At 45.2% G+C, this 17,122-nt stretch overlaps 1 protein-coding gene across 1 annotated transcript in view; it reads left to right on the top strand.

The window, feature by feature from the left end:
* Window positions 1–17,122, top strand: part of LOC144103231 (salivary peroxidase/catechol oxidase-like) — a 473,398-nt gene that overhangs the window by 305,224 nt on the left and 151,052 nt on the right. Inside the window, exons 10-11 of the mRNA XM_077636008.1 lie at window positions 13,480–13,689; window positions 16,503–16,634. Of these exons, the coding sequence (XP_077492134.1) occupies window positions 13,480–13,689; window positions 16,503–16,634 (342 nt within the window). The remainder of the gene's footprint in view (window positions 1–13,479; window positions 13,690–16,502; window positions 16,635–17,122) is intronic.

Raw genomic sequence — 17,122 nt, 5'->3', positions numbered from 1 at the left:
GCTAACCACTGAGCCACTGTTGCGGGTCGTCGCTAATCCCTCGACGTGATATCGTGTTCTAAACTGTTGTATTCGTCTTCGATTTGCCCATTCTTACCCTCGCATAAAGTTTCAAGCGACAAATGGCTTTTGTTTTCAGATATAAAGGCGATTTCGCAGCTGTTAAGCCTAACGAAGCAGCGCTCCAACGCAGTTCTACTGGCTTTGCTTTGACTCGTCTTGTTTTAGAGTGGCTACAGCAGTGTCTGCATCTCTCAGTAGATGGCGTTAGGAAATACGCGCGGCTAGTGTTCCTGTATATGCTCCCGCAGGGAGCAGAGTTGCACGAAGGTCCGCCATTTTGTTCCAGGCTGTGCGGGAAAGCAGCTCCTCGAGCGCACGGGCGCTGGGATCATGACGGGGCTGGCGCTGTAGAGCAGTTCGCTTTTTTTTTTGAAAAGCTTACAAACGGCGCTGGATTGCGGGCATCCTTTTTTTAATTTTACTGTCTCAGTGCTCAGGATTGATGCTAAGCCCTTCATACTTTGTTGAAAAAAACGCTGTAAAATAATCTGATTTTCCGAAAATATACAGCATGACAGAAAGATCGCGGAATGACAGCGATAGCTCGCAGAACGGACATTAATGGCGCATAAATGCTTGAAAATGAAAAACCTGCGTGAGTTGTGCGATGAAGAGAAGTGCGGTATTGCATCTCCCTGCAGAACCACATTGAAATACATTATTCTATAGGGTTGCGACCGCCGATGTTGCACGAAGCTTGTGAAGCCACGCTGCATACGATGTGAATGCGGGCAGTCTAAAGGAATGCATTTTGCACGCAATTAAATCTAACCAACCAAGGGCACAGATATCGCAAACTCGCGTGCTTATCTTTCATTAAATATACGTATCATATGTTGCTCTGACTTCAAGCCCTCCATTGCACTTTTCCTCTGCCATGGCCATCTTTTCAAGCCAAACACATCACGTGCCGTACTGCTTTAATAGTTTCTAAGGATCTAGAAAAGTGATGTGTATCTCTTTCTGGTGCTGTTATTTGCTCGTTTTTCCCTAAGCAGTATTGCGTTTTCTCTTGACCTACTTGAAATTATGTACTTTCACTGCATTCTGAAATATCTTTGTTTTGAGCTGCTCCATGCTTTTACTCAAGGAAAAATAATTATCTGAAAATCCAATTTTGCTTTCAAGTATTTCATGCTATTTTTGTTCCCCTCTCCTCCAGTGTTAACATCCGTGTCAGTGGAACCTTAAGGGTACTCTTAACAAATAAAATAGTTAAATAGCCTAGGCAAAGCTTGTTCTCATGCAGAGTGACTGGCCTCCCACTTCTGTGTAGTAGACTGGGACTAGAACAAAATTTCACATACAGTTTGCTTGTCAAACATTCTTTATTTCGCAAAACAAACAATTTCTGAAAAATGCTGGAGGTGGCAGCAGAATTAGCAGACAGGCTGGCAGCGGCTGCACATGAGAAATGCTCTGTCACGATAAGTTAGGTTCGGAACAAAACCTTTGTTCACATTTTCATTTGCAACTTGTAGCGTTGAAGGAAAAATGAAGATAATTTGTTGATGGCAAACATTAGTCACCGCATGGAGTTTGAGCGAGCCTGCTGAACAATTTATAATTTATATTGAACTGTAATTTTTATCACACTATCAAAATATATACAACTGGAGCGCACGGAAAAGGCGACCGACTACACCGGACTGCACCGCAGCCGACTGCACCGGACGCGTCCGATCACGATAGCAGCCGAGAGGGTACTGGGGCTGGCGAGGAACCGGCGTTGCGCCTGGAAAGTCGGCTCCTCCACTTCAAAATGGAACAAACGTCGTCTGCGGAATCACGTGAAGGCCGCTCGGCGAATGGCGTCAAGAGCGGCGCGAGGAAAACAGTCGCGCAACTCTGCTCCCTGCGGGAGCATATACAGGAACACTACGACCGGCTAAAGTCACTGGAACGAGTGACTTTACGCGCGGCGTCTGTCCCGTACGTGCAACTAATACCCCTGTCACACGGCCAGTTTCAATCACCCTCGAGTCGAGGGTCTTCGAGATTCTCAATCGCCATCGAACTCGCCGCTGCTACACGGCAAATCTCAATGGCCATTGAAATGGTTCTCGTGTCTTACGCCACGGATGTGTGGCGCCACAATCGCTACTTTGGATTTTGCAAAAATAACAAAAATATTTGATAAATGTATACTAAATGCTGAAATACAGGCATACGCGAAAGTCGTTCAAAACCCTTTTAATTGCACGTACGCGACGGACAAATGCATACACTGCTGTAGCCACACTAATACAATACGAGCCAAAACCAAACCAGTCCAACTGCGTCGGAGCGCTGCTTCGTCAGGCTTAAGACCTGGGAAATCGCCGTGATATCTGAAAAACAAGAGCTATTTGCCTCTTGAAACTTTATGCGAGGGTAAGAATGGGCAAATCGAAGGCGAATACAACAGCTTAGAACACGATATTGCTTTGAGGGATTAGCGACGAAGCTGTTATCGCTGTGAAGCGGGCGGGCAGGGTGCCGCCATGTTGTGAACGTTAAGTACGCAAGCAACGCAAAGACTGCAACGCAAAATTAATGCGCTTAATACGCTTAAAACCAGTCTAATATAATTTTAAAATAATTTTACAGGCTGCTTGCATTAAATTTTATGCGAATAATGTTTGTTCATGCTTTTGCATTGTGAATGTGTCGTGTACGAAAGTGCGCTTGGCGCCGCTCGAAGCAACGCTAGCAACCTTGGGCAGCGCTCGAAGGCCCTCGAAATCTCGATGGAGTTCTGCGCTGCTCCGTTGACTCGATAGGCTATTGACTCGATCGCCATTGAAACTGCCCGTGTGGCAGCGCTCGATCGCCTTTGAGTCGATAGACTATCGGTTCGAGGGCCCTCGAAATGCCCGTGTGACAGGGGTATAAATGTGTTTGAAGCAACATGCGCGTATACTGCGTAGACTTCTCACATTTGCGTACGTGAACGAAACTAAATCTCTCTAATAGAGAGTTTTAGCTGTGCGTACGCAAGGAGTTTACTGGGATCGTAGTGTGCATGCGCAGCATGCAAGCGCAAGTCTTGCGTACGTACGCTAGCCAGGGGACTTTGGGTTGCGGCGCCTGCGTGGCTTGCGTACGTTAACGTTGACAAAATGGCGGCGCCCTGCTCGCCCGCTTCAGAATAAATACATGTCGCCGCTGGATTCTCCGACGCAATAGCGCACTCAAATCCCATACAAAAACGTCCTATGGGCGTCTGTGGAAAAAGCTATGTCCGTCTGTGGCCTTTTATGAACGTCTATAAGCACCCACAGAGGTGCTTATTGCCAGCTATTGAAAAATCTATGCCACTAAAGCTATGGAACCATACAACCGTCTTAAGCTCTCTATAGAAAAATATATCAGCCTCTATATACAGCTATAACAGAAATAGAAAAGGTCTATAGCTATTTGGGCGAAAATTCTATAGCCGGCCACAGGGCATTTTTGTATGGGATAAAAGTGATTCGCTTTTATTTCGCCTACTGTTGCCCACAGGTAACAGTAGAAGCGATAACTAGCCCCTGTTTTTCAGATAACTTGGCGATTTTCAAGCTCCTAGGCCTAACTAAATGCAGTCTGTTTTCCTTGTAGCAGCGACACCTGGCGAAGCAGTTTTCTAGCTTTTAATCAGCTCTTACATTTTCTTCGGTTGGCATAATTTTCTTCTTGGGATAAAAAAGGTTCGCAATGCACTCACCCTAGTCATTAGTAATCACGGATGAAATTTTCTTCAACCTAGCGTTGATATGCTTTGACGTTATTTCACTAGATGGAGCTACTGTTTAGGCGTGCGCGTGAGGGACACTACGGCACGGCCATCTAAAACTATACTTCGGAGCGGAAAGCATAACGAACGCAGCGCCGTAGCGCTTTGCGCACGCAAGCACTTGCGTACGCACGGCTAAAACTGTCTAATACAGGCCGCATTACGTCCGCCGCTAGGGCAGATGAATTTTTTTCAACCTAGCGTTCATGTGCTTGGACGTCTTTTCACTAGATGGCGCTACTGTTTACGCGCGTGGTGACCGGGACATGACGGACGGACGACTGCGAGAGCGCGTGACTACGACAAATCCATGAGTTATTTCGTTTAATACTTTGAGAGCTTAGATTTAGGCTAGTTTTAGATATAGGCTAGTTTTAGATATAGGCTAGTTAGGTGAAGTGCTCGCGAAAGAGCAGTTTAGTGACCTAACGGCCGGGCCTTTTCCGGCTGACAGCTATAGATCTGCTGGGCTCACTTGTGAGCCAGGTAGTTAGTATTCCTTTCTAGGTGATTGGCTTTAGCGGTAGGCAGAATTTTATTTGAGCACGTGGTTGCAAGTTGTTTTTTTTTCTAGCATTTTGTCGTAGAAATAATCGAGTGCTGCTAAGATGGTCAAGCAACTGAAGGTTAAATGTAAGGAGTGTGAGACGTTGGTGAATCTGAAACAAACGCGGTTGGAATCTGCAGAGGAAGCCGAAGGCGCAGATTTTATGTGCAAATGCTGCGTATTAGGTGCACGCCTGGACAGGGTTGACGAAGCAAACACCAGCCTAGTGCTACTTATGGATGCCCTAGAAAAAGAGCTGCAGGTAGAGAGGACAGAGAAGCGCGAACTCCAAGAGCCGCTTAGTGAATTGTTGAACGCAAAAATGGCTGACACCGCCAAGCGAAGCGACATTGGCGGACATTCCAGCGCCAGCCACGATGATGGGGCCTGCGCTGGCATGAATCGACAGCGATAAGGAGTTAGGTAAGGCGGGTTCAGACAGGAACAGCTACGCACAAGTGGCAGCTAGGAAGTCTGTTGGATATGGAGAGAACGGGAACAAGATAACTTCCAGGAATGAGGTCGCAGCCACAGATAAGAGGCGGCATAATAAACCGGAAGTTAGGATGGAGGAAGTGAGTGCCCAAGTATTTATCGCTGGTGACTCAAATATGAGAAGATACAAAAGAACTATAATGAAGCGTGTAAAGGGTGATAAGCGGGTAGCAGTCGGGGCATTCCCAGGCAAGAAAACGGACGCAGTACTCAGAGAAACAAAAAACGAACTTTCTAAGAATGTTTTAGAGCGCAATTTGGTTGTGATAGCGGCGGGACTAAATGATGTCTTGAATGTTGAAGCCGCAAAAAAAGTGGAAAGACTAGCGGAGCGAGTTGACGATTTAAGGGCGATAGCACAGCAAGTCCAGATCGTGGTGTGCACAGTGCCGGAAGTGCAAGGACAGAACGGAGAAATTGCCAAGGACGTTGTGGCTGTTAATCCGGAAATATGGAAGTTAAGCCAGGAGAAAGGCTTTGAAGTGGCAGACATAAACAGGAAAGTGCATAGAGCCGGCTTTGGCAGAGCCTTTACACGAGATGGTATCCACTTTAATAGAAGGCTAGGAGCCGAGATCGGGTGGCGCCTGGCAGGCCGGGCATTAGCTTTTTTAGGGGGTCCACTGCTGCTCAGGGCATAGGGGTAGGTAGAAGCAAAGTAGAAAGTGTAGCAATGAAGGCTGACGCCAATAAAATGGCCACTAAGAGGTCCAGGAAGAAAGCTACAAAAAAGAAATTTAACACTAGGATCAGGTACACAAATATGCAAAGCGGTAGAAAGAGAGCGAAGTGGTTAGAGATAGAACTGCAGTTGAAGGACGAAGAAGTAGGTGTATACGCGCTATGCGAGACACATCTCAGGGATCTAAAAGACCCACCATTTATTGATGGCTACGTCTGGGAAGGGAGCAACAGAACAACAACGGAGAGGAAGGGAGCAGGAGTAGGTTAGGTATGCTGATACATCAAGGAACAAATTGGCAAATAATAAAATCAACACTCAAAGAACATGTCTGGGTATCAGAAGAGGGCAAATACGGGCTGATTGGTACATGTTTTACGAATTGGAAAAACAGCGCAATCAAAGACGAGACACAATAGAAGCACAAAACACCAGCGCTGTACAATTGCCGGTACAATTGCCGGTAACAGGACATGGCTAGGAGTAGTTTATTTAGGGACAGGGGACAAATGCAGGCAAGAGAACACGGATCTAGTCAAGTGTCTCAATGACGATATAAAGCAGTTTGGAGAAGGCGCCAATATTATTTTATTGGGGGACATGAATGGCCACATCGATGATCTGGATGGATACACAGATTATAACTGGAAGTTGATGCTAGACTTCTGTGAGCGACACAACCTAGTTATTGTAAATAGAGAAACTAAGTGTGAGGGACAAATCACGTGGGAATCCCGTAACAGGCAAATGACCATTGACTACTGCTTAATCTCGCAGGGGATGTATAGCAAGCTCGTAATGATAGAAATAGACGAATAGGGGAAGTACAGCCTCGGTAGTGATCATAAGCGTATTAGTCTTCAGTTTGGAGCCCTGCTCAAAAGAGGAATGAAGGGGAGTCAAAAAGAGTGCGGAAAATTAAATGACGAACAAATAGCGGAAATAGCAGCGTGCATAGAGGAAGCAATAGAGACACATCCCATGGAAAAGTGGGAATTTATTAAGTTAGAACTCCTCATTAGTAAAAAAATAAAATAAGTAAAAGGAGTAAATTGCTGGAGAGGAAAGAGGAAGCCACGAAGTTGGTGGAATAACGAAATTAGGGAGGCCATCGAACAACGACGGTTGGCATCACGGGAACACAGAGAAGCAAACAGGGCGCAGTTATCTGAAGAGGAAATAGGCCGAAAATGGGAATGTTATCGACAAAAGAAACAGCAAGTGCAGGTCCTCGTCCAGGCTAAAATAAAGCAGTCCTCTGATCACTGGCTGGCTGAAGTTCGCGATGCAACTAAAAGGAGGCCAAGGAAATTCTGGACCCATATAAGCTGGCTGGGCAAAGCGAATCACAGAAAGCAGGAACAGATTCACGATGCGGAAGGAAAATGTTAAAAGGGAGATGACGCTGTGAACTACATTTCATCAGTTATAGCTGAGCCATTTAAGAAAGACGATCGAGTAATCATCCCAAATGAGGGAGCAACACAGGAACGCACAATAGAAAACAGCGTGGAACTGATGAATCTTAACTGAAAAAAGGCGGAAGCAAATATTCCAAGATGTACGTCAGCAGGGATCGACGCAATTCCAATCAAGCTAATTAATGGACTTGGCCCAAGAGGCCAGGAAACGCTGATAAAAGTGTTTGAGGCAGTCATAACGAATCAGCAAATTCCGCACAGCTGGAAACAGAGTAAAATGAATTTGATTTATAAAGGAAAAGGCTATAAGACGAACATAAAATCCTTTCGACCGATTACGATAACATCAGTTACATACAGGCTGGCGATGCAGGCAGCGAAAATAAAAATGCAGTCACAGGTAGAAAGTAATAGAATACTCGGAGAACTTCAGAACGGGTTCAGAAGTGGTAGACGCTTAGATGATTGCCTGTTCGTGCTTACCCAGTGCATAGAAATAGCTAAGGCGGAAACAGACGTCTGTATTTAGCCTCCTTGGACATAAGCGGTGCATACGACAACGTGAACAGGGAACTCCTGTGGAACATATTAAACATGAAGGTGTCAGTCATGAGGTAATTAATTTTCTACAGGAAATATATCGAGAAAATGAAGTTGAAATAACATGGGAAGGAATAAAGGGTACAACAACTATCCAGATACACAAAGGATTAAGGCAAGGCTGTCCTCTATCACCGCTGCTGTTCAAGTTTTATATGATAAGTATGGAAAGAAGGCTACAAGAAAGCAATTTAGGTTGTGATCTGTCATACACATTAGGCGGAAATGTTGAGCAACGACTACCGGGTTTAATGTATGCTGACGATATTGTACTGTTAGCACAAAGCCCGAAAGATTTGCAAACTTTTGTGAATTGCTGTGGAGACGAAGGAGACAGTCTAGGTTTCAGTTTTAGCGCAACTAAGTCAGGTGTGATGGTTTTCAACGGCACAACTGATGAGGAGCTTACAATACAAGGCCATGAAATACCCCGAGTGGCCGAATACAAATATCTCGAGGTATGGGTAAACAACGGGCATATGTACACGGAAAAGCACGAACAGTCTCTCATAGCAAAAGGGCGGAAAGATGCCGGGATAATGAAACATAGGGCAATGTGGGGGTACAACAGGTATGATGTCCTCAGAGGTATTTGGAAAGAATAATGGTGCCGGGGCTTACTTTCGGGAATGCGGTTCTATGCTTAAGGGCTGCAGTTCAGTCGCGATTAGAAGTAAATCAGAGAACTGTCGGAAGATTAGCACTAGGTGCCCACGGGAAAACCACGAACGAGGCAGTACCGGGGGATATGGGCTGGGCAACGTTCGAAGCACGGGAAGCTCTGAGTAAAGTACTATACGAAGAACGCCTGAGGAAATTTGATGGTAACAGGTGGGAAGCTAAAGTATTTAAATATCTGTACAGAAAGAACGTTGACACACAGTGGCGGAAACGAACTAGAAAGCTGGCCAGTAAGTTTGCCAGAGACGAGGACGGAGAAAGCATTAAACGACAGGTTAAAAACGTCGAAGGTAAAAATTGGATAGATTCAATGGAAAAGAAGCATAGTGTAGAACTATATCGATGCTGGAAAAGGCAGATCAGGAAGGAAACGTTTTATGATAACTCAAGAGGCAGTGCCCTCCTCTTTGAAGCTAGGTCAGGGTGTCTTAGAACGCGCAGCAACAGAAAAAAATTTAACGAAGAAGATGATGGTATCCATGCGATGGTATCCATCCCGATGTCGATGCAGGCACTGTCACTCTTCCTGAGGCCTTAGGGTTTAGAGATAACAATAGTCATGTAAATAAATCTGCGGTGGAAATTAGCAGAAAGCGATTGGAGGATTGGTTGCACAAAAGCAGATAGGTGACATAAGTTTTAAAGTGTAGGAAGACGTTTTTTTTAAAAGGAAATGGCGAATTGTATTAACAACTTACAACTCAGAAAACAAAAATAAAGGAAAAAAACTGAGGATAGTGGCAACAACCACTGCCCCGTTTCAAAGGGGACGCTCCTACCTTCCTTCCATCCATCCAGTCTGAGGGACGCTACGGCACGGCCAACTAAACCTATAATTCGGAGCGGAGAGCGTAGCGCACGCAGCGCCGTAGCGCTTTGCGCACGCAAGCACTTGCGTACGCACAGCTAAAACTGTATAATACAGGCCGCACTACGTCCACCGCTATGGGCGAGGGTGGGGCTGGTGAACACTCTCAAGGTTCGGTTACAGTAGACATACAGGTATATACCCCCCAAAAGCAGAAGTTCGGAAACCATCGCAGTAGCTCGGTTGGTAGAGCCCTAGACGCGATATTAGGAGGCCCGTTGGTTCGGGTCCCACCGGCGGCATATGGTTGTTTATTCTTCTGCTTTTGTTAATCTCCAGTTGATTAAAACCCAGAAATTAAAAAAAGAAAGAGGATCTTCGTTGGTATCGGTGACTGTTGGCTTCCGGGATTTTTGTCACGACGAGCATCTCTTTTCGTGCTGTTTTCCAATATGTGGCAATTTCTCGTTTTCGCAAACTTTCATTAAATATTACACAAACACACTTCTCGCACCATTCTGCGTATCTCTAGAGGCACATGTTTGGTAAGGCATTGGAACCAGTAGCTTGCTTAGTGTTTACGTTAAGTAGGGCCGAAAATACACCTTGCTCAATGATAGTGAGATTCGGTATTTGAAATCCAGTCTGTTTAAGTACATTAACACGACTTCATGGAAGATACACGGAAGAACAGTACCGATTGCAATTAGTAACTATAAAGAAATCGTCAGTTTCAACCAAGCCATTGATATTTATTTCTTTACACATCTTTTTATTTTAGTTAAATGCCTCCAAAATTTTCCTGGCTCAGTTTTAAAGTAATTGTGCATACGTACGTTAAAAAAAACGAATATTTAGACAATTTAACTTTCGAGCGCAAATCACTGCGCAGGCGTCGAAGCCCACTTTTACTATTTTCAGTGGCTGAGCGTTACAGACCTTTAATGCGGTGTTTCAAATTTAGGATGCCACGCGTGATCCATGAGGTTTGCCTGGTGTGCTTAATGTGTGTTTTCCCTGCGTATGTTTCAATGCACTCGTCTACGCTGCTCTTGAAAAATAGCGACCACGCATTAGCACTCGTTGTACCATCTGCTTGTTTGCGCACTAAGCTGTCAAACTTCTGTTGCAGAAAATCTTGAAAAATTTAGATTTGCCCTGCCAGTGACGACGGGACTTTCCATAAGTAAGTGATGAGCGCTTGAATCGCCGCTGATAACACAGGCTGCACGGATCGTCACCATTGTGGCCTTCAGCCTCTCACATTGAAACTAAGCCAGGTCGGTGCGAATGTTTTGCTGTAACTTCATTAAAGGACTGACACGTGTGATCAACCTCTACACACTTGTTAATGCCACGCTTCATGTAACGCCGTTCAGCTTGTCACTTAATCTGTAGTTGCAGGTAGCATTTTCTTCCCTTCAGAAGTGCTGGAAGTTCTTTATACCGCTACAAAACACAAGGACACAGGAAGAAGTACACAGGACGGGCTTTCTGTGTCCATGTGTTTTGTAGTGTTATAAAGAACTTCCAGAAAATATGCTTCACCAACTAGCCCCACAACGTGTTTTGTTCATAAGTGCTCCAGTGGATTAAGGTGTCAACCGAAAAATCTTGTGAGCTCTAGACGGCGTCAGTTTGAGTAGAGTTCGTAGCATTCACCATTATTTCCCTTCTTGATGACCAGCTTTTCAGCGGAAATCTCCGCCGGCTTGGCTTGCATGTCTAGCTCTCTCGGGCAAGAATTTTGAAAATTAGAAACTTGTCAGACACTGTTATGGAAAATATTGAAGGCAACCGTCCATTATTCTGATATGTAGCAAATATTTCTTTTGAAATCTAACGTTTGATGAAAACTCGTCTGATCGGGTAGAAGATTCATGTATTAAGGAAGGAACGCCACCAAAGGTTGTTGTTAATACGAAGGCATATCGGCTTCCATACGGAAGCCTTGATCGCTGGGCGGAAAGCCCAAAGCACAAAGCTTAAGTGCGTCGCAGTAATCGCCCCAAGCATCTTGTGTACGTAGGTGGGAGATTGCCTGCGTTGTGGTTAAGGGTTCGTTCTGTTGTTTGAATTATCAGGGATTCCAGATATCAACGTGACAGTCAATTCTTTTCTCTTACGGTGGCTGATGTTTCTTCCCAGGCGATTTTGTGCGTCGCGGCTTCCACGTGTTCCGCAAGTGCATTACATGCAATCTTGTTCCTGACACAGGTCAAAGAAGAACCCACTGTCGTTCGAAGGCGCGCAATCTAATCTTGTCAAACGCGCTAATATATTTCTAGCCTGCAAGTCCGCTTTCGAAAAATCCTGCGAGCATAAAATGGAACGTAGCTTCAATCAGCAAGTGCAGCGGTTCAGTTCGGCTGGTTACGCACCTTTGTTACTTAACAGTGTGTGTGAAAGTCTGCTACAAAAAATTAAAGGATTGAAAAACAGAAAGAGACATTCAAGAAAGGTAAACTGCTGGTTGTTCCCAACATCCACCCTGCCTCACAAAACATCAGAAAAGTGGCTGGCCGTTACGGGGTAAAGGCCATCTTCTCGGCTCCGTGTAAGCATAGCAAGGTGTGCGCCTTGGTGACACACAAAAAAAGGCAGGGTATGCCCCCGTATTCCATCAAGCATGAGAGGAAATTCAGAGTGCATTTCTGGGGTTGTGTATGTTATTCCTTCCCCTGTGGAAGGGTCTTTATTAGACAAGCCGGCAGGCGTTTCAGCGAAAGGGCACGCGAACAGAAATGGACTGTGAATAACAATGAAGGAGGTCACTTAGCCCAACATTGTAAGGGCTGCAATGGTAAAGGTGAAGGAAAGAGAAAGATTCCCTGCAAACTGTTGTTTGTAAAAATGACGTTTGTTTTCAGATCGAAGGACCAGACAGCAAGTGAAATCGCGGAAGCGTTGCACATAAGAAAATCCAGTAACAAGTTTGTCAGCGCCCCCTCTGTTTCGCTTTTACCGGAAGTAGTTGCTTTTTCTGGAAGGCCACTTGTAAAACCTTGCCTTTATTTAGCACGGTTCAGTCTTCCAGGGATAAAATTTTCCACGAGTTATAGGCTGAATTTCAACAATTTTTACCGTGGTTTTTTGACGCCCACACTTGGGCCCATTCTGCCACTTTCATGCTAATTTCTCCTATTCCGTAATGCCTATTTTTAACTCCGTTACTTTCACCTTTATTTGGTTGACCGTTGGTCTTTAGGTTTCTGCCCTTGTTGTCAGTTGCTTTGCATTTCGCCTTTATTTTTTTATTCGCTCACCTTTCGCCCTTACACCGGTTAATTGTTGAATTGCATATGCATTCCTTTAATCTCGCTCTTATTTCGGTTAATTGTTGAATGATATTTGACTTATTTTGATCTGTGTCATGCTCATTTTTTGTTACTGTTTCTTTACATGAAGTGAAGTGTACATTTGGCTCAAGCTTTTATGTGGTTCTTTGGTATCCGGCAGGGTTACACTGTTAGTCAACTGTGTTCTCACTTGAATTTTGTCGGTACATGTGCGAGTGACGAGGCGGTCACGCGCTTGGGTTTTGCTTGATGTAGACTGCGTTGCATTTTTCCTAAATAAACAGTTGGGAGTCTGCGCCCGTGGTGTTTTGTGTGTTCCTCATTGCTTATGTCCTCATCTTAGCGCAGTTTTAACCTTTATTTACGTATAAACCAACTGGCCCATAAGGACGTCCTATTAAAGCATGTCTCCACAGGCGGGGTCATAACGCCTAAAAGGGTTGAAAACAAGCCGGATACAACCTGTGCTTATCAGTGGAACGTTCCACTTTCGGTTCCTTAAGGCTGTCGTTCTAGAAATGTAGCAAAAATGGCCAACCGAGGGACGGTATACCCACAGCATTTATAGGCAGCTCGCCATCTCGATTTCCCATCTTTTACTTTGACCTACTGAAAATATTTTAATGCTATAGCATTACTGTTGTCGTCACACCAATGCCCCTCTGATGTCCAAGACAGAATTCGCTGATATGTCGAGACAGGCCACGTGGCCTTGCTACGTCATCGCGACCTACCTTCAACAGCCACCCTGACTGGGTGAAAGAGGTCACGTTTTCCTGTAACGTCATCACAACCTAGTCACCGGAATCAGAGCAACCTAGTTTCAAGATAACAAACGAGATTGAGAATCAAAATAAAAATATAAAACAATATGTTATGTGCAAATGTCGGTGCTCTCAAACAATAGCGCATACCGGCTACTACAGCTAGCACTCCGAACATGGCGGTTGATCAATCTACAACTTCAAAGCAACTGATGCCAGCACGAACGCAGGTTGCAACAGATGATGTGGCAAATGCGAAATTTTGTGCTTCCGCATTCCACCCTTAAGGGGACTTTCAGCGCCCCCTCAGTTTTTTTATGGCACCTTCTCTAACGCGCGATGTTTCCTTTATTTTCGAGCAGGAGGATTGTGGAAGCGGAGTACCAGCATGTTGTTTACAATGAATTCCTGCCTGCGCTGCTGGGAGAGCAGATCACAGCGGCGAACAACCTTCGCCCACTCGGTTCGGGCTTCACGCAGTACGACAAGTCGGTGGATGCGACTTCCATCAACGAGTTTGCCACTGCTGCCTTTCGCTTCATGCATTCCAACATTGACGGTGAATTCCTCCGGTAAGCGACCGTTTGCTTCCTCCAAAGGAACTGCCAAGATGTATCAGTTGGGGCGAACTTGGTAGCTGTAATTGAGGAATTCCTTTATGTCTACAATATTTATCTATTGTAACCAGCCGCGTCAGGATACCGATGAAGGGTGAAAAAAATGAAGGACGAAGAGGAATCGTATTACAAGAGAATCATTCTGACCCTGGTACGCGCCTCTTGGTCTGAGCCTCCCTCATTGAAAAACACTCAAGTAAAATTTAAACGATACCTGAATTTATGAGTGCTAGCAGAATAAATCCGCAGACGTGACACGCGAATAGAAGAAAAACGTTAGGCTTCCACTGAACATTACTGCACGCGCTCTTGAAATATATACGCACAACCAATCAAGCAGTCGCACGTACCTTGTCAGGAATAATACAGGTAACCCCTTGGGGAATGGTGGCTTCTGTATATACAAGACATCATAAGGAGGTGGAATCGGGGTGTGGCACCAGGAAAAAGGAAAACCGAGAAAGGAGCACCAGAAGTACCGAGTCGTCATCCCGAGCAATCAAGCGCTGGCATACCGCTTAAGGAAAAGTGGTCGAAAACTTTGGCCCTGTGGCTTTCACACACCTCTAACAGTAAAACTCTAAAAGAATGCCTAAAACTCTAAAATAAATGTGAGAGGAAACCATGCTGGGAGAAGGAACATGCAACAAAGCACTTAAGAGTCGGTGTGTATTTTATTCCGCTTTCCAGTGGCAATGCGCTCTGTACTAAGCCAAACTGGAAAGCGCATAGATGACAAGCTCAGAAAGCACCGAGTGGTTTTGTCATCGACACCTGGCACCAGTCATTTTAAGGGGCATTGCACAATATGACGCGACATTTGTGACACTGTTGGGGTACAGCCGAGGAATCGGGAGGTTCTGGAGGCGTCTGAGATTCATCGGGCAAGCGACACGTGTGAAAGAAACCATCTCGTCCTCAATGCGGAAAAAAAAGAGTGGATTTTTCCCGCAAGCACAAGTCAGGCATGAAACTCCAGTGATCGAAGGCAGTAGTGTTACCTCCATGGCATGAGGCTGTAACATCCTAAAGCTCCACATGGGATATGAGAGTCTAGGAAGTGCAAGTGTGCGGATTCGTTCCCAACGTTTGTGGTTCTTCAACGGGTAAGAAAGTGGTACCAAGGCACTACTTTCCCTCTTGTCTGCTGAATAGCTTAACGAAGGCCTCGGTTCTGGCAGCCTTGATGGCAGTCTTGATCCAGTCTTGCCCAGCTGCCGCCTTCGGCTTTCAATCATATTTCACGCGGCACTTGCGGTGACACAGGACGTTCTTTCTCCGCCGTTACGGATGAAGATGGCGCTGGTGAACATTCTCAAGGTTAGGTTGTACGCAAAGTATACTCCCCTCCAAAGCAGAAGATTGGACAGCCGCAGACATAGCTCGGTTGGTAGAGCACAGTAATCGACTTGTGGAGGTCGTGTGATCGGATCGCACTAGCGGCACATTGTAGTTATGTTTTCGGCTTTATAATAAATTTTCTTCCAGGTATACCATAATTGAAATACTAATTTTACATTGGCCAACGACAGAAATAAAACAATACCGCTAGCCCTATTGCATTTTGTATTCAGTGAGGCAGCAGCCAGCATTATTTCCCGTCACCATGGGCTCGGCACTCGAACGCCATAACTAATGTGCGGTTGAGTGGTGCCTATGTGATGATGCACCTGCTAGTGTTTGGGGGAACGCATGTAATTGTAGTTTATATAATGAACATTAACTGGTAAAGCTGGTACAAGTAAAAAAGAAAAACTACAAGAATAAGTAAAACTGTCAATTGAATTTTTGTATGGAAGGTGACATCCACGATACAAAAGGGATGCCAGTAAGATCAAACCATTAATATTCCCACGAAATGAAACTGATGTGAGGAGCAATAAAAACGCTGCCGTTGAATTCAACATTAGAAATTCCTCTTCTTTTACTGGTTCGGATATCGCATTATGCATTGCTTACGCGTGGGAAAAAACAATGTTAGCAAAATGGACACACCTGTGCAACGCGGCAGTAAGCGAAAACTGTCGGCATTTGGGGAATATAATATTGTTTCTGCAATGAGTTTGTCCTCAGCTCTCGGTAAAGTGAACATGTCCGCTGCGTTATAAATCGTCATCAACCATTTCGTTGATGACCACAAGCCCTTGTTTACTGAAGCATTAGCTTTAGCCATGTGGTGGAGCAACCTGCTCACATTCTAAAAATGCTGGGTTCGATCTCCGGGACCGCCGGATACCCACTTGCTCCCTAATGGGTACAAGATATTTTCCCTCGCCAGGTGCTCCCTCTTCTGGGCTTTTGGTCTTTTCCGCACTCATACCAGGGCTTCTCTGCCATCGCGGACCTCTTACACGATGACGTTTTCTGTTTGGTTCAGTACAGTGTTAGTTCAGTTAGCTTTTTTCGGCAGTTAACGTGCGAATGCTATGCCGCATTGAATTTTTTTATTGGCTTATGCCTGTTACAACAACTGGCTCAGTGCAGGCTTACCCTCCCCGTTATTTTCGACTGGTAGCTCGGGAATTAAAGGTTGACTCCAGGCGTGAATGTGAGAAACCGGTCTCGTATCCTACCGTAAAATATCGCTTGGAGGTCACTGCGTTCGAACCACACAGCGTATCGCGTTTCGGCGCGTCACGCATGACGACATTCTAAGGGGTGCGGTAGGCCAATGATGCAGAACTGGGATTGGAGAATTTAAGAGTTGTCGCTTTGAGAATTGCTGTCCCGTGAGTACAGCTCCTCACCTGCGCCATCTGCGCGCGCAGCCTCAGCGCCAGCGGAGAGAGGCTGCCTCCTCGGGAGCTGGACAAGGAGTACTTCCAGCTCTTCGACTTTTCTGCTGTGCAGAACAGCGTGCTTCGTGGACTTCTCAAACAGCCAGTGAGGAAATTTGGCAGGTAATTACGGCCGTTTATGTATTCTGAGAGAGCGCAGGAAATGCATACAGAGATAAACCCCCTTCGCGTAAGTACATTTTTTTAAACATTTTTTTTTATCTCGAGAAAGTAATAAACATTTCATTTGATTTGGATTCGAATATTGGTTTACAAAGCAGCATTATTACCATTTTTTTCGACCAGCTGACCGCGTCCACTCGTCAGTTTAGCAAGAGTAGGATTTAAAGAATTACTCCGTACAGAAACACTGTACCTAGGCATTGTTATCTTTTATCTTGGCGTTTGCTTATTTCATAATTTATTCATACACTCTCTCATAGTACTTGAACTACTTGTCAATTGGCGTGGCCGCCCAGAAGAATGCAATAAGCTATCAGAAACACAGAACACATTGATGGGACCAGGTTACAACAATGAGAAGCCAAGAGATAGATGCACCAGGATTTGAAGCCAGACGCTTCACTGGTCGGCTTGGACGTTAACTGGGC

Source organism: Amblyomma americanum, chromosome 9, assembly GCF_052857255.1.
Source record: "Amblyomma americanum isolate KBUSLIRL-KWMA chromosome 9, ASM5285725v1, whole genome shotgun sequence".
Classification (NCBI taxonomy): Eukaryota; Metazoa; Arthropoda; class Arachnida; order Ixodida; family Ixodidae; genus Amblyomma; species Amblyomma americanum.
This window is presented reverse-complemented; position numbering and strand designations above follow the sequence as displayed.